Source organism: Chiloscyllium plagiosum, unplaced genomic scaffold, assembly GCF_037043375.1.
Source record: "Chiloscyllium plagiosum isolate Xiang-an unplaced genomic scaffold, Cpla_swu_hap1 HiC_scaffold_48, whole genome shotgun sequence".
Classification (NCBI taxonomy): Eukaryota; Metazoa; Chordata; class Chondrichthyes; order Orectolobiformes; family Hemiscylliidae; genus Chiloscyllium; species Chiloscyllium plagiosum.
In genome coordinates this window covers 11,148,899-11,173,118 of record NW_028270186.1, presented here as the reverse complement: position 1 = coordinate 11,173,118, position 24,220 = coordinate 11,148,899, and the positions used below count along the sequence as shown (strand labels likewise).

Genomic DNA, 24,220 nt, shown 5'->3' with positions numbered 1-24,220 from the left:
TGAGGAACCAGATTAGAAAAACAAATTTGTTATGTTTTTACCTTAATCACCTTTTTGGAATGTTCCCCAAGACTGGGAATTCCTTGGAGATCATCCATTTTGGTTACACGATATGGCAATGATTTTAGAATAGAAGATGCTCTTGCGAATGCCAGGTTCCGTCCTTCATTTTCACATAACTCTGCATTTTCTGCAAGTATCTTCAAAGCATCCTAGGCAAAATCATGATTGGTGACCCCCATCTCAATCCATTCAGATCCATCTCTTTTAATGTCTGCATTTCAACACTGCTAATTTCCTTAACTTTAAAGACGACAAATTCACCCCCAGAATCGTAAAAATTATTGTTATGCCGATCTTACAATAAAGGATGTAGGGCCAGGAATTTTCTTTTTCTCCCACCCTTCTGAAACGGCAATTCATCACTTCTCAACCAAGTCCTTCCAGTCAGGCTCCAAAGCTCGACTCAACTGACTTACATAAACATGCCTGTTCTAACAGTCTCATCAAGTAACAAATATACATAACTGCCAGAAGTAATTTGCCTCTCACATAGTTTAGCCAGTGACCTGAAGACGGGTCACTGGAATTGAAAGGTAAACTCTGTTTCTCTCACCACAGATGTTGCCAGACCTGTTGAGTTTGTCCAGCAACTTCTGTTTTTGTTTAGCCAGAAGTCATGAGTTTGGGCACGACAAAGGGTCTCACCTTAATTCACAATAATCAGTACAATGTATTTTAGAGGTTTGAGGCAGGAAAGGACATTTGTCCATGATTATTACCGTAAATAAATTATTTCTATTATTCAGTGTTGTCCTTCTTTGACAGGCATACTGCGAAACAGGAATATCCGTGGCACTACAATCAGCAGTTCTGTTCACCTAAAATCAAACACAAGTGGTGAGTGTTGTGACCAACTCCAGCCATACACTAAAACACTTCCTTCCAAATCAGAATTACATCACCAAAAACTTAGGATATTAAGCTAAACTTCTGTGTCATGGAAATAGCTTGAAGGTAGCATACTTGTGATGACAGACTAAACGCTTGTTTTCACATCAATCCTTCCCTCTGAAGCAAGGAGCAACCATAACACCTCAAACCACTGTTGATAACTGACCTGCCAGCATTGCTCAATATAAAACTCAGAAGGCCGACAGAGGGACAGCCATTGTTCCCACTTGACTCTTGTTAACAGCAAGCAAATGTCCTTTGGGTTAGTGTAGTTTTTGATGGAGAAGTGATAGTTTAACATTCTTATTCATTGGCAAACTAAGTATTTACTTGCTAAGACTCCAATACTATGACCTCATATGAACGTGTCCAAACCTTAGTTCTACCAATCTGCGTATAAATGTCCTGAACTGAAATGAGTGCAATGTGTCCCAAATAAATTAAGTTTTGTGTTCTTCATCAACTACTGTTACTATCTCTTGGATATTAAGACATCATGAAGACTCAATTCCCAGTGACTTCCACAAAGTATCACAGGGCAAGATTTCACATTTTAAGGTTTCTACTGTACTAAAAATCAACATGAACTACAAATTGTTTAACAGGCAACTCGTGTACCAAACTAAAATGAAGGTTAATCCCAATGAACAAACCCAAACAAAATACTTCAGTGACTGACTGATACTCGACACCAACCTCCCCCAACAACTCCAAACCCCATCCCCAAGCCCAGTGCAGTCTAAACTCCTCCTCGATTTTCAGCAGCTTCTCTGCCCTGCTTGGACTGATCTTCTAGTATCCTTCAGAAGCCGTTTCACTCACTCTTGTGAGTATTCTTGAACTAATTTGCAGCAATAAAGCTCACTCATTGGATTTCACACAAACAGAGAAATACAATTCATGAGCAAGATGTGGTGATTCAGCCCCTCAAACCTGTTTGGCCATTCAACAGGATCCTGGCTGATGTGACGGAACCTTAAAATCCAAATTCCCACTTCCCATAATAACCTTCCACCACCCCTTGTTTATTTCCCTCTGCTCTAAAAATAATCAATGAATTAGCTTATGCCAGCTTTTCAGGAAGTGACTTCCAAATATTCAAAAACCTCAGATAAGCAGAGACCTAATCGCTGTTTTAAATTGGCAATCCCTGAAATTTAAAGTGACTCCTCAGTCTCGATTCTTCCACAAAAGGAAACATTGTCTCCACATGTCCCCTGTCAAAACCAATCAGGATCTTATATGTTTCAATGAAGTTCAAATTCATGCGGATACTGGCCAAGCCTGTCCAACGTTTCTTCGAGACAATCCACCATTCCAGGCATTAGTTCTGTAAACCCCACCTTAAGTGCATCCAATGCATTTACATCCTTTATTCAATAAGGTGACTGAACCTGTGCAGAATATTCCAAAAGCAGAATCACCACATACGTGCATAAGTGAATAATCACCAGTCCAGAGTAGAGCTGAAGCACACACTTCCTACTTTCAGAATTAATTCCTCTCATGATAAATGATTACATTTTATTAGGCTTCTTTACTTGCTGAACCTTCGCACTCACCTTTTGTGAATGATGCACTTTTACTGCCAGATTCTCTGTTTCTTAGAGCTCTGCAATCTCTCATTATTTAGATCACATGCTTATCTTTTTATTCTTCCTGCCAAGATGCACCAATTCACATTTTAACACATTTCTGCCCACTCACTTATCAACATCGTGTGACGATACTACACCTTTAAAAAGTAGGTTTTTTTTAAAATGAGGAGAAGTTGAGACAGAGATATTGAGAGATCTCTTCCAAGGCCAGAAAGTAAACAGTTTGCAAGGCCCTGGGCTTTTTTTCAAGTTCGAACAATAGAAGCAGCATGAATGGGTAGACAATAGATGCAGGAGTAGGCCATTCTGCCCTTCGAGCCTGCACCACCATTCAATATGATCAGGACTGATCATCCTTAATCAGTATCCTGTTCCTGCCTTATCTCCATAACGCTTGATTCCACTATCCTTGAGAGCTCTATCCAACTCTTTCTTAAATGAATCCAGAGACTGGGCCTCCACTGCCCTCTGGGGCAGAGCATTCCACACAGCCACCACTCTCTGGGTGAAGACGTTTCTCCTCATCTCTAACCTAAATGGTCTACCCCGTATTTTTAAGCTGTGTCCTCTGGTAGAGACAGGCTCCCACAAAACCAGGGTTTTAATTTATCTTTCCGTTGATGGGACTTTGAAGTTGGCAATGGAACCTGTTATACATCTCTCTCAGCCACAGCAAAAAGCTGGAATTATCTCTCCGCCAGGATTTCCTCTTCATGTTCTTATGTTCTGGCCTGGAGAAACATCTCATGTGAGACAATCTATTTCACAGAATTTGGCTTTGCCAAGGGTGTGTTTGCAGAAAGTTACCATCTTAGAACAGTTGCTGTTTAGGAGTTAAATAATGTATTAGTCTCTTAAATTTTCCAGTAGAGTTAAAGTTATACCAACTCTTTCTTCTGCTTGCATTTTAACGAGAGAACGAATAAAGTGTGTTTTGCTTAAAGCTGAGCAGCGTGACCAATTGAATCACATTTGGAACACTGCACCTTACACTTGCCTTTAAGGAAGATAAAGGTTAGGGTCTAGGCTATCTCCTTAATCTATGCAAAAAGGATTTGGTCTGGTCCATATCAATCTTATAAACCTTCCTGAGTCCTCTTCATAACGTATTTTCCAACACATCTTTGTGTGATCAGAAAATTTACTCAGCATATATTTTTTCCCTTCATCCAAGTAATTTATACATTGTAAACAATTCAAGTCCTAGCATCGATCACTGGAGTACACCACTCAATACATCTTGTCAACTGAAAAGATCTATCATGTCGATATATGACCTCTTACACGTTAAGGTTTCACTTTCCACAATAACTTTTGATGTTATCTTATCAAATACCTTCTAGAAATATTTTTGTATAGTAGATCTAACGGTCCCCCATTATCCATAGTACGTCTTAACTCACAAAAATCTCTGTTCGATCAGTCTAACAGATTCCCTGTTCACAAAACCATGCTTAGTATGCTTGAATATTTGGAACTTTTCTCAAACTTCTTCAACGATAACTGGCAAAATTCTCCTTACACCACATGTTAAATGAATCTGCTGTTAGTTTCCTGCTTTGAATCTTGCGAAATATTTGTTCTTTGAATCTCCACAAGTCTTATTTCTTCAAGCAAACAACCAGTTTCCACCAGCATTTCTTCATTCATGGGAGATAGGCATCGCTGACAGAAATATATTGCCCACCCCTCATTGCCCAGCAGGCAGTTAAGATTCAACTACATAGCTGTGGGTCTGATGTTGCATGTCAGCAGACCAGGTAAGGATGACAGATATCTTTTCCAAAAGGGCAGTGATGGACCAAATGGGTCTTTTATGATAACTCACAATAGTTACATGGTCATCATTTGACTTGCTTTCACATCCCAATTGTTTTGAACAGCATTGAAATGTCGCTAACTGCTGTGGTGGGATTTGAACCAACGTCCTCAGAAATTATGCCTGGGCAGCTGGATTACGAGCCCAGTGACGATGCCACCTTGTGCCTGGTGGCTAACAAAAATAGATGTATTTTGCACATGAGCAGTGATTTGTCTGCTTCTAAGTAGCACTGAGCCATAATGTCTGTGTATTCAAAAACAAATCTGACTTTTTTTGTGACAAGATGCAAAAACTGTTACTTGATTTTCTGATGCTCACCTCACTCCCTGATCAAAAACATTCTGCTTCAGCCAAAGTTATCTGAGACATTTTAGAATGTAGATATCTTGTCAAGTCCAAAATTTACAACATGACCAGGAATAATGTTTTCCCATTCTGCAGAAGGGGAAGGAGAGGAGAGAAAGAGTACAGAACTAGGGCTCACCATCTCAGGATTCACGGTGGATTATTTAGGACCAAGGTGATGAAAACATTCTTCACTCAGAGGAGAGTGAACTTGTGAAAATCTCCATCACAGAAGGCCGTTAAGTTCAATTCACTTAAAATGCCCAGGAAAGAAACAGCTATGTTTCCAGACATGAAAGGTATCACAGGGTGTGGGGACAGAATGTGAGGGTGACACTGATACTGAGGATCAGTCATAGAGATGTACAGCACAGAAACAGACCCTGCAGTCCTACTCGTCCATGATGACCAGATATCCTAAATGATTCTAGTCCATTTGTCAGCATTTGGCCCATATTCCTGTAAATCCTTCCTATTCATATACCCATCCAGATGCTTTTTAAATGTTGGAAATGTTGCAGCCACCTCCACTTCCTCTGGCAACTCATTCCTTACCTTTATGTGGAGAAAAGGCCCCTGAGGTCCCTTTTAAATCTTTCCCCTCTCACACTAAACCTATGCCCTCTAGTTCTGGACTCCCCCATCCAAGGGAAAAGACCCTGGCTCTTTATCGAATCTATGTCTCTCGTGATTTTATAATTCCCTATCGGTCACCCCTCAGCTCCTGATGCTCCAAGGAAAATAGCTCCAGCTGATTCACCTTCTCCATATATCTCAAACTCTCCGACCATAATAATGGTAAAGCAGGCTCAAGGGTCTGAATAGCTTCCTTATGCTCCAATTTTCTATGCTACTTGGTTGCCTATTTGCACTTTCCAATCACAATTTGCAAGTTTTGTGAGTGAGCAAAAGACCTTGTCTGTTTACCCTATTCATGCCTCTCATGATTTTATAAACCTCTATGAAGGTCACCCCTCAGCTTCAAATGCTCCAAGCAAAGTAGCCCCAGTCTACTCAGCATCTCCTAGTTCAAACCCTCTAACCCTGGCAACATTCTTGTTGATCTTTCCTGTGTCCTGTCAAGTTTCACATCACCCTTCCTGCAGCAGGGAGACCAGCATTGTGACCAAAATATAGAGGGTTATTACACATGGAAATTCTCTTGCCCAGAGAGTTTTGGAGACTTGGTCATTAAGAATCTTCAAGGCTGAGTTCTAATGATTTTTGAACTATACGAAGTTGAAAGGTGTTGAGGAGAAGCCGACAAGTGGAGTGAATGCCACAATTAGATCGCTATGATTTTACTGAATGGTACAACAGACCCAACAGACTACATAGTCTACTCCTACTTCTATCCCGTATAATCTTTTCATAACGCAATAAAAAGACATTTCTCTCCCAAAGGGTGAAAGGGAAGTAATAAACCCAGAATTTTAACAAACTAAACTCTGTGGAAAACAATCATAAGCCACCATGGATGAAAACTCACTTCCTTGCAAATATTTCCGGCGACTCTTTATGTGTTTAATACTCTTTTTGCGTTCACTGTTCAGATCTGTATTAAAATACCTGAAGCCGATGACGATTTTCTATTTCCAAGGGTTTGCCTGCTGCCATACTTTCAGTGAACCATGTAATATCTATCAAGGCCGCTCTGCAAATTCCACTCTGTTTCGCCAGCAATTCGAACACTTCATCACCCGAGTTATTCTCAGACACAACATGAGTCACGGATTCACTGCAAAGAGAAACAAGAAACTTGGCAAATTTAAGATCAAGTAACAATTCATTCCAAACAATGGACAATTTTATCACATGAATATCTGTTCCAGAAAAAAAAAGGAGCGACAGCTGCATTCGAGATGTCCATAATTCAACTGTGAACTAATTTTTCCCTAGAAAATATGGCCAACCTAGGTACACTTTAGAGATGTAAACATTACTTTAAAAGAAGTTTAATCTGTAACATATTAGTTTTCCACTTACACAAAGAGATGCATTTACTCAAAATAAAAGACTAACATTTATTTCAGCTCTGTAGTTTAAATTATTCTCCAAAATAAAAAAAAGTGTCATGGACCAATATACAGAAACAACTGTAGCAATATATGAGATGATATCCTCAAACATTCATTATGCCTTTCCAAATAAAAGGTTGCTTTGCAGCAGCATTTTTCTTATGTGTTAACTTGAGTATACTAAAGGCAAGACAAGAACTTAATAATTAACCATTACTATTTTACATCTCCAGTATACTAAACCTCAAGAGGGAGCGTTAATATTACTAAATTAGTTATGTCAAAGCCCAGACTAATGCTCTGGAGATATAAATTCAAATTCCACCACACATCAAGTGGCCAATTCACCTAACCTGCACATTTTTGGACTGTGGGAGGAAACTGGAGCACCCAGAGGAAACCCACACAAACACGGGGAGAATGTGCAAACTCCACACATTCCTGAGGCAGGAATTGAACCCAGGTCTTTGGCACTGTGAGGTAGCAGTGCTAACCACTGGGCCACCCATTCAATGAATTCCAGAGCTGGTCCCTGAGAAGATGAAGGCTCAGGTATTTATAAGAGATCAAAGGGAATATGAGATCTGAATAACAGGAATGGATAACTAGAGCAAAGAGACTTGGAAATGTCATAGTGTAATGGAAAAATTACCTCACAACGGATTTTATACTAGGACACACTCAAACATTTGAAGTGTCAGGATACGGAGTTAAAGCAGATATTTTAGAACATATTTTCAAGTTCCCCTCTAAACACACTCAATTTGACTTGAAAACATATCACAGTTCTTTAAGTATTGCTAGATGAGAATCTTGGAACTGTCAACCTAATAAACCAAGGATGCATGAAGCTTCCCTGTTTTCCATGATTCTGCTGCTCATTTACATAACTTCAATCGTTAAGTGGGCAGTGAATTTAAATAATTTTACCAGAACAAAAGGGTTATTAAAATTGTTGATGCTGTACTTTATTTAGTATCAATTTCCTTCGATTCATTCAAATTATGCCACCAATCCTCTCACCTACCCAAGTCCAGAATAATTAATCCTGCAACTGCAATGTAACTGATAGACAAGTTGACCACAATGTTTCATCGATACAAGTAATGCCCCAAACAACTTGTGTAGAAATTACACCTTCCAATTCATGTAAAGGATGCATAACCCACCAAAATATAGTGTCTTTATCTCAAGTATTTCAGAAAGGCACTTTTCAACTTTCCTGCCACTGCACATCACAAGGACACATGTTGCTTCACATGTTTTGAAAAGATATTGAGTAACTTACAGAGGACATGTGCTGCCTCTGGTTTCACAAGAGGTCACATTTTTCCCGCATGCAAAACCTTGCCAAATAATTGAGGAAGATCAGTGAATAAGGTCATGATGCTTACAACGCTCAAATTAAGGGCCTCTTCCTCAATTCTTTGAAGGTAAAAGGTCTGAGGACCAAAGAGCTGTTCTCATTGAAGAGAGACAAATGGTATTGAGTTTACCCTGCCTCAGGTGAGGGTTGAGTTTGAACTGGGTCCTTCACGGTAAGCTTAGCCAATGTGGGAATTGAGCCCAGAATGTCAGTATCACTCGGCATTGTAAACCAACCGTCAAGCCAACCGAACTAGCTGTTTTGTAGAACTTAGACACCAAGGGGTTCAAGTACACAATTCTTTAAAGTTTGCATCATATGTAGACAGCATGCTCAAGGCGGCTTCTGGCATGCTTACCATCACTGCTCAGACCTTGGACTACAAGAGTTGGGATGTCATGTTGAGGTTGTACAGGAAATTGATGAGGCCTCAGTGACACAGTTATGGAGATGTATACCATGGAAATATTCCCCTCCGTCCAACTCACCATGCCAACCAAATATCCTAAATTAATCTAGTCCCATTTGCCAGCATACAACCCATACCCTTCCTAATCATATACCCATTCAGATGCCTTTTAAATGTTGTAATTGTACCAGCCAGCTCCACTTCCTCTGGCAGCTCATTCCATACACACACCACCCTCTGCATAAAAAAGTTGCTTCTTAGGTGCCTTTTAAATCTTTCTCCTCTCACCGTAAACCTATGCCCTCCAGTTCAGGACTCCCCCACCCCAGGGAAAAGACCTTGTCTATTACCCTCTCCATGCCCCTCATGATTTTATATACTTCTATAAGGTGACCCCTCAGCCTCCAACATTCCAAGGAAACTAGTCCCTGTCTATTCAGCCTCTTTGGATTGTTCAAACCCTCCAGTCCTGGCAACATCCTTGTAAATTCTTTCTGCACCCTTTCAGATTTAACAACATCTTTCTGATAAAGGGAGATGAGAATTGAATGCAGTATTCCCAATGTGGCCTAACCAATGCCCTGATCAGCCGCAGTATGACATCCCAACTCCTTTCCTCAATGCCGTACCCAATCAAGGCAAGTATACCAAATGCCTTATTCGCTACCCTGTCTACCTGCAACTCCACCTTCAAGGAACTCTGAACCTCCTCCCCAAGGTCGCTTTGTTAGACAACACTCCCCAGGACGATTAAGTGTGTAAATCCTGCCTTGATTTGCCTTATCAAAACGCAACATCTCACATTGATCTCAATCAAACTCCACCTGCCACACCTCAGCCCATTTGATCAAGGTCCTGTTGTACTTGGAGATAATCTTCTTCACTGCCTACTACACCACTAATTTTGTTGTCATCTACAATGTTCCTAACATTTCCTCCTAAATTCACATCCTCATCATTTACATAAATGATGAAAAGAAGTGGACCGCACACCAATCCTTACAGCATACTGCAAGTCACAGGGGTCTTCTGGAGTACTGTGTACAGTTCTAGTCACCCTGCTCTAGGAAGGATATGATTAAATTGGAGAGGGTTCAGAAAAGATCTACCAGGATATTGCCGAGAATAGAAGGTTTGAGTTATGCAAATAGGCTGGGATTTGTCACACTGAAGTGTTGGGAGGCTGACGGGTGACCCTGTCGAGGTTAATAAAGTTTTGAGGTACATAGATCAGGTGAACAGCAAAGGATTTTTCCCTAGGGTGGTGGCGTTCTAAACCAGGGGGCATAGTTTTAAGATGAGAGGAGAAAGTTTTAAAAAGGTTATGAAGGACAACTTTTGTTTTATGCAGAGAGCAACTTTTGTTTTACGTTTGTGTGTGCCAGAGAAAATGGTGGATGCAGGTACAGTTAGAACATTTAAAAGACATGTGGCTAAGTACATGAACAGGAAAAGTTTGGAGGGATTTGGGTCAAACAGACAAGTGGGACGAGTTTGGTTTGGAATGTAGTCGGTGTGGACTAGTTGGACTGAAGGGTCTGCTTCCATGCTGTATGACTCTACAGTCTGCATTATTGTAAAATGTCAGGTACTGTATACAAAATGCACAATTAGTTTTCCACCATGAACATGCAAATAGTTTTGCATTTTTTAGTGGCATGTTTTGTTGCCTGAAATTAATGCTGCACAAATAAAATTCCACTGCTCCCAAATCTTTGTTTGCTCCCATTTCAAAATCTCACTTCCCTTTTCCTGAACCTTGTCTCGAAAATTTTTGTAGTTCTGATTCCCTGCACAGGTCCCAAAGTTAACTGGATGACTGCCACTTGAACCACCTCCCTATCATTCTGTAATCATTTGTAAATTGTGTCTAAATGTCAACATTGTCTCTGCTTCAACAAACAACTGCACAGCCTTGAAACCTTGCAGTTCTTTTTTTTAAAAAAAAAGTAATTTTGGTCTCAACAGTTTCCAGTTTCATCCAATATCAACATCCTCTCTTTAATCAATCCAATTACCTGAAGCAGATTCTGCTTATCTGTTCTGCCCCATTCCTTCAAAAATGTATGTGTTGAGTCATCTCTGAAATTCTTGCAGTGAAGAAATGGTTCCAATATTCCAAGTCTTCTCTTTGTATTTTTATTCCATCCTGTGAAGCAGCAAAGTAAGGTTCTCTTGTTCATTCACTTTTTGTTCCATCATACTTCCAAAAAATGTGGAGCCCAAACTGTCCAAAGTACTCTGTCAGTGGTCTTACTAAAGTTTTGTATAGACACACCATTCAAATTATATTTTCTTTGCTTCTTGCCATGTAAGGGGCTTCCTGTGTGATACTGTGAATTACCGGTACATAAACACCCCTGCTCTTAATCAGCACCCAGCCTTTCTCTATTCTTCCTGCATCTGCTGACAAGTTTCATTTGGTTTTAATCCCTCCGTCGATTTACCCTTGCAGATATTAAGAAATTTTGAAATAACCTTGATTTTTACTTGTGTCCATGTTAAATGCTTTATTTGGTTTGGACTTGGAAACACAGCACTGATCATTTGCAGCCAATATGTAGCGTGGTTGGACCAAAGTCACTTACAATGGTTCAAGAAAGAGGCTTATGACCACAACCTCAGAGAACAATTGGGAATAAACAACAAATTCAGGCCTTGCCAGTGCATTCCGATTCATTGAACAAACAAGAAAACTTTACAAAAGGCCAGCTCTTGATGTTCAGTGCGATATCCCCAAATTCACTTTCCACCTTGGTGTCTTCTTCTCTATTCCATCTTACATCTATTATGGCAGTTCACCACCATCTACTTGAGGGCAACAAGCAATATACAATACTGGCTGATCCAGCTAGTGACACCCACGTTCCATGAATAGATTTTTAAAAAGTTTGATTTTGACCTGCAATCTTATCATGCTACAATCACCACCCCCCAGATGATCAACCCACTTTTAATTCCTGTCACCAAGTTATTTTGATCTATATTCACAAATCAATGCCAATTTCCTTCCAAACAAACTACTTAAGTAAGCATCATGTACACATTTTAGGAATTTTATTTCCTTTTCTCACTGACATCTCGCTGTCCTCAATGTGCATTTAATGTCTCAAACAATAATTGTGCATCTCCGTGTTCTATCAACAGATTTTCTCTTCCTTCTTCTTCACATAGTGTACAACCTCTTATCCAAGAGACACAAACCCTCAGATCAGTGCTAAGCAGGGGTGAGCATCATCATCTTCAGACTACATTCAGAAACATGAATGGCACTTTGACAGTCTCAGCAATACACTGAGACAATGTGCTCAGGCACATTTGATAAGGATTAGATAGGTATTTTAGCAACTATGAAATGCAATCCGTTTGCTATCTCCATGTTGCCAGGATAAAGAAATTATGTTGAAACACGTGACACAAGCCAGTTAAATGTTCAGGTCAATAGGCAGAGTTTCAGAAGATGAATTCAAGAACAGAATCTCAAAAAGTGGCATTGACCGGATTCCTCCCAATATCTATCTGGAACAGTGGTACAACAGAAAGGGCGCCAGGCTTCTAGCACACCACCAAGACTTCTTGTGTAGCAAGGACCGACACAAACTGAAGAACAGACAGGATTTGGCAATTAGGTTTGGCCACAGCTGGACTACTGTATGTAGTTTGAAACAATTTGCCACATAATCCTAAAGTTGTGAGGAAATACACCAACAACTAATTTAGAATGGTCAGTTGGGCTCACTGCATGACTCACTTGTGTGTACCAGCAGATACATAGATGAATACACAGGGCCCTGTTCTTTGCTGACACAAAGAACAGGTACATGCACTGCAACTGTTCCATTGCAACAAAACAGGTCATAACCATTCACTGGCTTTTGTCTCAGGACAATGCCCACATCAATCAGAGTCAATCTGCCTGCTTGAAAACTGAAGCAAAGCCTGGTAGTGAATTGTCAGTCAACATTGTCCAAAGCCTTCTTCATAGCAACTCATCCACCAACCCATCAGCACTCTCACTCATGCATTTTCATGTTGTTTTCCCTCTTGAATGGGTCATCTTGCAAAATATTCTGATGACTCTAAGATGAAAAACTTTTTGAGAGTGTCCCTTTGTTAAGCAACTCATGTTCAATATCACCAACTTACTACTTAATATTTAACAATAATATGAAACAGTCATTGGGAGCATGACCATTAATTACGCAGGAACAACATGCATGACTGGGGGGGGGGGGGGGGGGGGAGTGGAAGGACAGCAAAATGACACCAACTCTGTGCTCATTTGCAGTATTAGAATGACTTCCTTCCAGAATAGGCCAAAAAGCTTCCTGCTGGGTAATACATGATGATGATGATGATTCACAATGTAAGTCCAAGTTACGGCTTAAAAGATGATGAAGCAGTGGTTCACACTGTTGCCTCATAATGCCAGGGTGCCAGGTTTGATTCCACCCTTGGGCGATTACCTGTGTGGAGTGTGCATGACCTGCCTGTGTCTACGTGGGTTTCCTCCTGCAGTCCAAAGATGTGTAATGGATTAGTCAAGTTAATGCAGGGTTGCTGGTATAGGGTAAGGGTGGGGTAGTTCTGGGTGGGATGCTCTTCAAAAGGTTGGTGCAGAGTCAATGCACCAAATGGCCTCTATCAGCACTGAAGGGATTCGTTGATGTGATCAAACTTTGGTCCAAACTCACAGTTCCAGCTCACTCACCTCATCTGCTCCTCCACTCGAAATCCCTTTTTCTGAGCAAGCTGTGTGAGGAAGTTTCTCCTGCTTGAGCCCATTTTCCTCTCCACCAAAAATATACCAACTTCAGAGAACTTTGCCACCACAACAGGGCCATCCCCATCCCTGGAGTTTGAGGCACCAGGAAGAGCTGGATCTTTCCGCCTCTTCTTCCGAGGCAGTAAGGCCATGGTGAGCTGGGAAAGGGAGATGAAACAACATGGTCAAATATGAGCGAAACAAGACTGGCAACGTCCCCAGTGAAATTCGCCACATGTAGCCCCTGTTTCCATTGGTGCTTGGACAAAGATGACAGCAGCCATTGGCTTAGCAGCTCCATACGACAGAACTAACACACACCCAAACTAAGACCCAGACCTTTGCAAGAAGCTGGAAGGTGCTGGTGCTGCTGCTGTTTTTTGGGCCGAACAGGAATGGGAGACATGGTCAAAGGTAAGTGAATTGTGCAACGTACCCAGACAGCAAGACGGGAGGCTTCTGTGCACCCAGCACGGTGTCATTGACAGTCGCTCAATCCGGCCGATGCACGGAAATAACTCAGGCCCCGCCCCCCTCCCCGTGCGCGTGCACGCGGCCTGGACGAGGACGAGCGCGGCGGAAGGGTGCAATCGGCCTGACTCCTTCTTCCTGAGCAGCCGAGAGTGCAACCAATGGGACTGAATCCAGCACAGGCCAGTGACCAGCAAAGCACATCGTGCACGCGGATGCAACTCGAACACACTGCACATTGCCTGAGGTGTATTCACTGTCTCTGCAAGTGAACCATTTTGAACTCTATGTGAATACTCGGATGGAAAGAGTTAAAACTCACACAACACCAGGTTATAGTCCTACAGGTTTAATTGGAAGCACACTAGCTTTCGGAGCAACGCTCCTTCATCAGGTGATTGCGTCGCTCCAAAAGCTAGTGTGCTTCCAATTAAACCTGTAGGACTATAACCTGGTGTTGTGTGAGTTTTAACTTTGTACACCCTTGTCCAACACCGGCATCTCTAAATCTTGACTACGGATGGAGAAACGAAGTGAAACATGCGCTGGCATTCCAATAAAGTACAATCAACTCCAAAACAGCCCTGTTTTATTGACACCCCATCGCCATCAAAAATATGTTACCATCAGCAGGTTCACTGTGGTGTTGGGGAACACTGTGGGTTTCTTTTTCACTTTCTCTCTCTTTTGCACTGCCTGATCATGTGCTGCCTCTCCCTTTTATAAGTGCTGTTGTTTTAACTTGTATTTCTCCAAAGTTCCTAAACAATGCAACAGCATATAAAACAGAAATTACTGTTCCTGGAATTCAAGGAAAACACCTCCAACACCTAAAATACCTCAAAAAAGGAGCAGCCTGTGACAGCCGTCCTTCAACTTGACTTACCCAGAATCCTCTTGTGGCATACAATTGCCAGGCAATGACCATCTCCAACAAGAGACACTCTTATCAACACCCTTTGATGTTCAATGATGTTACCATAACTGTGAGGGGAGGAATAGGAGGATGGGATAGATTAATGCATGGCTGAGGAGCTGGTATATGGGAGAAGGATTCACAATTTTGGATCATTGGAATCTCTTTTGGGGTAAAAGTGACCTGTACAAGAGACGGATTGCACCTAAATTGGAAGGGAACTAATATACTGGCAGGGAGATTTGCTCAAGGAGGATTTAAACGAGTAAGGTGTGGTGGTGGTGGAACCCAGGAAGATAGTGAGGATAGAGATCAATCTAAGAGTAGTACCGTTGAGAAAAGAAGTGAATCAAACAATCAGGGCAGGCAAGGACAAAGCAGAGAACAAGGTGGGACTAATAAATTAAACTCCATTTATTTCAATGCAAGGGGCCTAACAGGGAAGGCAGATGAACTCAGGGCATGGGTCAGAACATGGGACTGGGATATCATAGCAATTACAGAAACATGGCTCAGGGATGGGCAGGACTGGCAGCTTAATGTTCCAGGATACAAATGCTATAGGAAGGACAGAAAGGGAGGCAAGAGAAGAGGGGGAGTGGCGTTTTTGATAAGGAATAGCATTACAGCTGTACTGAGGGAGGATATTCCTGGGAATATATCCAGGGAAGTTACTTGGGTTGATCAGAAATATGAAAGGGATGATCACCTTATTGGAATTGAATTATAGACCCCCTAGTAGTCAGCAGGAAATTGAGAAACAAATTTGTAAGGAGCTCTCAGCTATCTGTAAGAATAATAGGGTGGTTATGGTAGGGGATTTTAACTTTCCAAACATAGACTGGGACTGCCATAGTATTTAGGGTTTAGATGGAGAGGAATTTGTTCAGTGTGTATAAGAAAATTTTCTGATTCAGTATGTGGATATACGTACTGGAGAAGGTGCAAAACTTGACCTACTCTTGGGAAATAAGGCAGGGCAGATGACTGAGTTTTCAGTGGGGGAGCACTTTGGGGCCAGCGACCATAATTCTATTGGATTTAAAATAGTAGTGGAAAAGGATAGATCAGATCTAAAAGTTGAAGATCTAAATTGGAGAAAGGCTAATTTTGAGAGTATTAGGCTAGAACTTTCAAAAGCTGATTGGGGGCATATGTTTTCAGGTAAAAAGGATGGCTGGAAAATGGGAAGCCTTCAGAAAGGAAATAACGAGAGTCCAGAGACAGTATATTCCTGTTACGGTGAAAGGAAAGGCTGGTAGGTATAGGAGGTTCAGAAGGCACACAAGATTAGTGATGCTGGGGGTTGGGATGGGTGAGAACAAGAGAAAGTAGATGTTGCATGCACCTGTCAGAGTGGGACAAGAGCAGCCTTGGAGGGCAGTGGGTGGAGAAATCCACAAGTGATAAGTACTTCTGGATTTGGGCTAACTTTGGAGGAGATGGACACTACAGAGTCTTAATAGATATTTAATATCCTGATATCCTCATGATGATTGCTCAATAAAATAAACCTTGCTGGGTATCATGGAGAGAAACCGTCCATTAAATTGAACAAAAAAAATCTTCAGCTGCTCCATCATTAGATCAGAGGTGGGGATGTTTGCTGATGGGTGCACAATGTTCAGCACCATTCATGACTCTTCACATACTGAAGCAGCTCATATTCAAATGCAACACCATCTGAATAATATCCAGTCTTGGGCTGCCAAATGGTAACTAACACTTCGAGTCAGAAATGTACAGCACAGAAACAGACCCTTTGGTACAACTCGCGTAAGTGAGGACTACAGATGATGGAGATTAGAGTCAAGATTAGAGTGGTGCTGGAAAATCACAGCAGGTGAGGCAGCATCTGAGGAGCAGGAAAGCTGATGTTTCTGGCAGGAGCTCTTCATCGGGAATCCTGATGCTCCTGCCCGAAACGTCAGTTTTCCTGCTCCTTGAATGCTGCCTGACCTTCGGTCCAACCCATTTAAGCCAACCAGATAACCCAACCCAATCTAGTCCCACCTGCCAGCACCCGGCCCATATCCCTCCAAACCCTTCCTATTCATATACCCATCCAAATGCCTCTTAAATGTTGCAATTGTACTAACCTCCACCACTTTCTCTGGCAGCTCATTCCACTTACACACCACCCTCTGTGTGAAAAAGTTGCCCCTTAGGTCTCTTTTATATTTTTCCCCTGTCATCCTAAACCTGTGCCCTCTAGTTCTGGACACCCCCACCCCAGGGAAGAGACTTTGTCCATTTACCCCATCCATGCCCCTCATGATTTTATAAACATCTATAAGGTCACCCCTCAACCTCTGACGCTCCAGGGAAAACAGCCCCAACCTATTCAACCCCCCCTTTAACTCAAACCCTCCAACCCTGGCAACATCCTTACAAATCTTTTCTGAACCCTTTCAAGTTCACAACATCTTCCAACAGGAAGAAGACTAGAATTGCATGCAATATTCCAAAAGTGACCGAACCAATGTCCTGTACAGCCACAATATAGTGTCATAGAGTCATAGAGATGTCCAGCATGGGAACAGACCCTTCAGTCCACTCGTCCATGCCAACCAGATATCCCAACCCAATCTAGTCCCCCTTGCCAGCAGTTGGCCCAGATCCCTCGAAACCCTTCCTATTCATGTATCCATCTGGATGCCTTTTAAATGCTGTAATTGTACTAGCCTCCACCACTTCCTCTGGCAGCTCATTTCATACATGCACCACCCTCTGCATGAAAAAGTTGCCCCTTCTGTCCCTAAATTCAACTCCATCTGCTACTCGTTGGCCCATTGACCCATCTGATCAAGGTCCCATTGTACTCTGAGGTAACCTTCATCGTTGTCCACTATACCAACAAATCTTGGTGTCATCTGCAAACTTCGTAACCATACCTCCTGTATTCACATCCAAATCATTTACGTAAATGACAAAAAGCAGTGGACCCAGCACTGATCCTTGATGCACATTGCTGATCACAGCCTCCAGTCAAAAAAACAACCCCCCATCACAACCCTCTGCCTCTGGCTTTTGTGCCAATTTTGCATCCAAATGTCCTGCTCTCCCTATATTTCATATGATCTAACTTTGCTATCCAGTCTACCATGTGGAACCTTGTCAGACACCTTGCTGAAGTCCATATAGACAACATCCAAAGCTTTGCTTTCATCTGTCTTCACTGTTTCCCCCAATAAGGAGTTAGTTGTGACCCTGCTTGCACCAAGTAACTGGCTGATGCAGATGGTGCCCATGAATCATTGGCTTAGGACCCCTTCACTGAAGGCTGTCTCTCTCAACTTGATGTATGATGATTCCCTTTCAATTTGGAGACAAGGGGGTATGCTTGCAGCATTTGCACTATGTTTGCCATGTGTATGGCTAGCACACATTGCAGATTTAAGAATCATGTAGCACTGTGTTGTAAAATGATGTGTCATCCCCTTGACTGGTAAGTGACAATCATGACAAACTGCCTGGATTTTTATCTGTGCTAAACTGCAAGGCAAAATTAAAATGGACCTGGGGGAGCAAAGCTAGGAAATGCAATACCGTACAATGCTGTGAGCATGAGATCCATGCACCAGTCCATGAATTGGTTGGCTGCCCAACAGCAGTATTCTTGCAGTGATGTTACAAAGAAACAAACCAGTGCACTTCCAAGTGTGGAACACTGTTCTAAGTGGATCACAGATGTCCATGGTGATGCAGAGAGTCTTTTGCTTGTTAGTTGTCAATATCCATGGATGTGGGGTGTGCATGGCTGCTGCCCATGAAGCATGCCCTGAAATGTTGGTGCCAGTTGTCTCGAATGAACGACTGGAGGAGCAAGCAGAAAATCGCCAGGTACCTGCTCAGAGTTTCATGTCAGGAGTTATCATGACTAGTTTCTATTTTTTTCTTTTTATTTTGTTTTTTTTTGTCCCAGGTTAACTATAACACCAGCCAACACAGAGTCAGTGCTCTAAACTGTGGAGACTCTAAATCTCCTGCTTATATATTTTTATTTTTAAAACTAACTGCAGTAGTGCTTATATTTTCCACAGCCCCCATGTTTTATGTGTGCAGGTGCGAGACACAGTGAAAGACAACATGACTAGTTTCTATTCTAGTGAGTGGGAGAATTGGAGCCTGCCCATTATTGAGGTCAGATTAAGTGGTAATGAAGGTGACAATGAGCAATAATTTACTGTAATAATCCTCTCACAGCTCACTGACCTGAAACCCATGTTAATGTTTGCGACTTGAATGGAAAATAAGACTTGTCAGTCTCGATATTAAGAAAGGCTGTCTTGACACCTCACATAATTCTCTCAAATATCACTGCAGCCCATGTCATTTGGGACTTAGGAAGATTCCATGCTTGGTGTCTGAGTTGAGGGAGATTGGGTTTACAATTCTGAACCAAGTACAACGTTGTTTTTTTTAGATTAGATTAGATTACATTACAGTGTGGAAACAGGCCCTTCGGCCCAACAAGTCCACACCGAAGCGCAACCCACTGCTACATTTACCCCTTACCTAACACTACGGGCAATTTAGCATGGCCAATCCACCTAACCTGCACACCTTTGGACTGTGGGAGGAAACCGGAGCACCCGGAGGAAACCCATGCAGACACGTTGTTTTGTATTTTTCTTCCCTCAATTTTTGTAATAACATTGATGCTTTTGGAATACAGTTCCATGGGTGACATAAATTCATGGTCTCCATTTACACCCCAAGTTGTGAGTGATCAAGTTGTTAGTTGAGGCCAACTAAAAAGCTCTCATATCCTATGTTCCTCAGGATCTACACTGTTTCAAATAAGGGTTATTGAGTAGGAAATCTGTGCTGAGCTCAATTTCCTCCAGTCCATAATTACTATCAATTACTTGTTAAATTTAAATCTGAGATAGATACACTTTGTTAAGCAAAGGAATATAGGCCTGAAGCAGATATGCTACAGATCAGCCATGTTCTCATTGAATGATGAACAGGTTCAAGGGGCTGAATGGCCTACTCCTCTTCCTATATTCCAATAATTAAAATCCTCTAACTGCCTAAGATCAGCTAATACAGTAAAGTCTGGATATTCACTTTGAGACATTCTGATCTACATGACTGAGCAATGCACAGGTCAGTGGAATTACAAACTAAGCCACAATAAAACATAAAAATGTATTTAGATGTCTCAAAATAATTTCTTTTCCATAGACAAAACAGTGACAGAGTTCAAATACGATGAGGGTAGGCTGACTCGAAGGCACAGATTTAAGGAAACTCATGAAAGCAAGAAGGGAAGTGGTGAAGAGAATGAAACTTATCACAGACTTTCAGACACTACAGGCATATTGGCTGACGGTACAATTTTAGACATTTACATCTTGTAAAGAAACCATTCATCCCATCATGTCTATTTGACTTAAAATTAGCTCTAACCTCATCCCACGTGCCAGGTTTTGCTCTGTATCTTTTTTTATTTTCCAACACTTCCAGCATAACCATGCACTGGTTAAACAATGATAAGAGTTTCTGCTTTTGATGACCTTTCAGTCATTAAACCCATCCTTCCAACATCCTCTGGATAAGGACCAATTTCCTTAAATTCTCTCTAATCCTTTGGAGATTAGTGGTTCCAAATTATTGACTTCTAAGTATACAGAGACAAAGAAGTGAGTCACTCAGTTGCTCAATAAGATCTGTAACCTAACTCCTTTGACCCATATTCAGTCGGACATTTGGAGAACAAAATTTGAGAATTTTTCAAATTAAAATTCAGAAGTGATACTGCTCTAATTGCCTCAAGCCACACATTAAATGATGATTCATTATGTATCTTTTCTCGAATTTTGTATCCAGTTCTAGTCATCCTGTTATAGGAAGGATATTATTAAACTGAAAATAAGTTCAGAAAAGATGTACCAGGATGTTGCTGAGAATGGGGGGTTTGAGCTATAAGGAAAGGCTGGACTGGCTGAGGCTTTTTTAAACTGGAGCAGAGGAGTTTGGGTTGTGACCTTATACAGGATGAAAAATCATGAGGCACACAAATAAGGTGAATGGCAGATATCTTTTCCCGAGGGTGAGGGAACAGGACTACGAGGCATATCTTTAAGGTGAGAGGAGAAAGGTTAAAAAAAAGACATGAGGGGCCAATTACTTTAAGCTGAAATAGTTCCTGTGTGGAATGAAATTCCAGAAGATGTAGTGAATCTGGGTACAGTTACAGCATTTAAAAGTCTTTTAGGTAAGTACATGAATGAGAAATGTTTGGTGGGATATGGACCAAGTGCAGACAGGTAGGTTAGTTGAGTTTGGGATTATGGTCAGCATGGATTGGTTGGACCAAAGAGTCTGCTTCTGTACTGTATGAGTATTATTTTTCTCAAAGAACAGATACTTGCTTTCTTTCCGAAACAATATAATTCCCTGGGACCGTGCCTCTAGCCAGACAATACGAGATGATGCTGAGAGCCTTTGCGACTTCCTCCTTGTATTCTTCTAAAATCTGGTCGATATTGCATCCTTAATGAATGGAGAGGTGACAGCCAGAGGAACACTGCGACAAAACTGGCATGGCTATAACAAGACAAGAACCTGGGTGAGATCATTAATTTGGGGAAAGACAAATGAAAAAAAAACGTTGAGAGATGTCATCATTCACTCAGTCGCAGTCTGGTTCAGGCCTGGAGGGCACAAGGTTTTGGACTGATGAAGAGGAAAGCTGCAGTATTTTCAGTTGTAATCTAGTCATGCACTGAGATTGGAAATCACACAACACCAGGTTACAGTCCAACAGGTTTATTTGGAAGCACTAGCTTTCAGAGCGCTGCTCCTTCATCTGGTGGTTGGATGATTTTTTAACTTTATCCACCCCAGTCCAACACCACCTCCTCCACATCTTGAGATTGGAAGTTTTACGACTGAAGGTTATTGCACATATTGGGAAGAGATAGAGAGAGGTCTGAACAAATGTAATGGTGGGATGTCAAGTCAACGGAAAGATTAAATATATTTACCTCCATTGTGTGAAAGAAATGTTCGGATGAAACCAACGCTTGTGGCTAAAAAGGTGTCACTTTTGGGTTAGATTGATATCTCATGGTTGTCAGATCTTTCATGTCCACCAAGAGCAATACGTTCATCACCAGCCTAACTCTTTATGGGAGTTAAATTATCTCTGTTTGGTCTTATTTCAGTTTTTAAGAAGTGCATTTAAAATGGCAACCGGTCTCGACATGAGAGTTTCAGAATACTTCGGGTGAAAAACACAACTTTCACGGCGACAACGAGCGAAGTTTGTTCTTTTCAGTCACGCCCTGTTCTCCAAACCGAGCACACAATTGGACATTTCAGAAAGACATGGACAGACTGACGTCTTTCTGGGACGGATGATTGGTTATGGGGTTTGTCGTTTTCGTCCAACTGTGTTGGGGGTTGAGCCACGCAGAAAACTCGGATCAGGAAACGAGAGCTGCTGCAGACTCTGGTGTAAGACGGGTTTTGGGGAGGGGGGTGGGAGTGTTCCAGCGATCCACCCGCTGAACTCTCCCTGAAGACACCTCACAGCCTGAGCCACTTCTCTTCCGACTGGGACAATACCATGAAGCCGATCGCGTTTTTGTTCCTGATGGTGTCCTTTCGTTTTGGACACTGTATGAGACAGAATATTGTGTTCATACTAACAGACGATCAAGATATCAAGCTCCAAGGAATGGTAGGTTTCAGATGGACTGGTCGATGTGACTTGTACTTTAGTTCTCTCCTAATCCTGTTGAAATCTAACGTGTTTCAGCTGTGCCGCACAGGTATGTCTGTTGTTCACGTCTCTCCAGACGGAGGGTCATTGTGAAGAGCTGGTTAACTCTTGTCCCAGAAAGGGAACCAATGTTTTAGGCTTTTCACTGCATTGCTATTTTTGTTTGTGTGTGTGGTTTAGATGAGACGATACAAAAGTTTATAAACTTTTAATATGACTTTCATAAAGTCAAAGTTGTTTTACAGCACGGAAAGAGGCGCTCTGACCCACCTTGCCAGAGCAGGTCATCAAACATGCAACCATTCTCATCCCAGTTTCCAACACCTGCCCCGCACCGCTGTGTGCTATGGTGTTTTAAGGGCCAATCTAAATATTTGTTTCATGACTTGAAGGCTCCTACCGATATCACCATTTTCACGCAGTGAGTTCTAGTTACCCACAAACGTCTGGTGAAAAACATATTTCCTCAAATCCCCTCTAAACCTTAGCTGAAAACTGTGCCCCCGAATTAGTGACCCCTCTACTCAGGGAAAATGTTTCTCCCTAACTAGCCTGCGTATGCTGTCCATCTCAGTCAGATCCCCAAACAGCCCTCTCTGTTCTGAGAAAAAGAACCCCAGCCTTTTCAGTCTTTTTCATAGCTGAATCACTCCAGCTCAGGTAACGTCCTGGCGATCTCTTCTGCACCTTTTCTGGAGTAAACATATCGTCAAACAGCATGGAAACAGCCCCTTCGGTCTAACTAGTCCATGCCAACCATGTTCCCAAGCTAAATAGTCCCAAATGTCTGCATTTGGCCTATATCCCTCCAACCTTGCCTTTTCACATACTTTTCTAAATTTGGAGATGCCAGTGTTGAATTGGGGTGTACAAAGTTAAAAATCACACAATACCAGGTTATAGTGCAACAGGTTTATTTGGAAGCACTAGCTTTCAGAGTGCTGCTCCTTCATCAGGTGGTTGTGGACTATAAGTTTGTAAGACACAGAATTTATAGCAAAAGCTGACAGTGGTTTTTTTAGATTAGATTAGATTAGATTACGTTACAGTGTGGAAACAGGCCCTTCGGCCCAACAAGTCCATACCGACCCGCCGAAGCGTAACCCACCCATACCCCTACATTTACCCCTTACCTAACACTACGGGCAATTTAGCATGGCCAATTCACCTGACATGCACATCTTTGGACTGTGGGAGGAAACCGGAGCACCCGGAGGAAACCCACGCAGACACGGGGAGAACGTGCAAACTCCACACAGTCAGTCGCCTGAGACGGGAATTGAACCTGGGTCTCTGGCGCTGCGAGGCAACAGTGCTAACCACTGTACCACCGTGGTGTAGCTGAAATTATATGCTGAATATATTCAACATATAATTTCAGTTACATCACACTGTAAACTTATGCTATAAATTGTGTCTTACAATCTTATACTCCACAACCACCTGATGAAGGATCAGCACTCTGAAAGCTAGTGCTTCCAAATAAACCTGTTGCACTATAACCTGGTATTGTGTGATTTTTAACCTTTCCAAATGTCTTTTACATATTGAAATTGGACCTACATCTGCAACTTCCTCTGGCAGTTCATTCCATACATGAACCACTCTCGCTAAAAAAAAGTTGCCCTTCATGACTTTTCTCCTCTCACCTTAAAAATGTCGCCCAGTTTAGAATGTCCCCACTCTAGGGAAAGACCCTTACTACCCACTTTATCTCTGCCCCTCATAATTTTATAATCCTCTATCAGGTCACCCCTCAATCTACTCCGCTCAAGTGGAAAATGTCCAAATCTATCTAGCCTATTTTCTTTATAACTC

The 24,220-nt window shown here is 41.9% G+C and overlaps 2 protein-coding genes across 6 annotated transcripts in view; one reads left to right on the top strand and one right to left on the bottom strand.

Moving 5' to 3' along the window:
* The window catches only part of polm (polymerase (DNA directed), mu), a 46,289-nt gene that overhangs the window by 13,803 nt on the left and 8,266 nt on the right, over positions 1-24,220 (bottom strand). The window contains exons 1-6 of one of the 5 annotated variants that reach the window (XM_043681380.2): positions 21,663-21,928; positions 21,048-21,222; positions 13,224-13,435; positions 6,289-6,457; positions 783-881; positions 42-212 (exon numbers count right to left, since the gene is read on the bottom strand). In XM_043681380.2, the coding sequence (XP_043537315.2) occupies positions 42-212; positions 783-881; positions 6,289-6,457; positions 13,224-13,429 (645 nt within the window). In that variant the 5' untranslated portion in view covers positions 13,430-13,435; positions 21,048-21,222; positions 21,663-21,928. Of the gene's footprint in view, positions 1-41; positions 213-782; positions 882-6,288; positions 6,458-13,223; positions 13,436-13,713; positions 13,832-14,372; positions 14,456-21,047; positions 21,223-21,662; positions 21,929-24,220 lie in introns of those variants that run through there. The other 4 variants (XM_087984345.1, XM_043681378.2, XM_043681379.2 and 1 more) reach the window with 4 other exon arrangements.
* gnsb (glucosamine (N-acetyl)-6-sulfatase (Sanfilippo disease IIID), b) overlaps positions 22,128-24,220 on the top strand; it is a 56,022-nt gene continuing 53,929 nt past the window's right edge. The window contains exon 1 of the mRNA XM_043681383.2: positions 22,128-22,360. Within this exon, the coding sequence (XP_043537318.2) occupies positions 22,247-22,360 (114 nt within the window). The 5' untranslated portion in view covers positions 22,128-22,246. The remainder of the gene's footprint in view (positions 22,361-24,220) is intronic.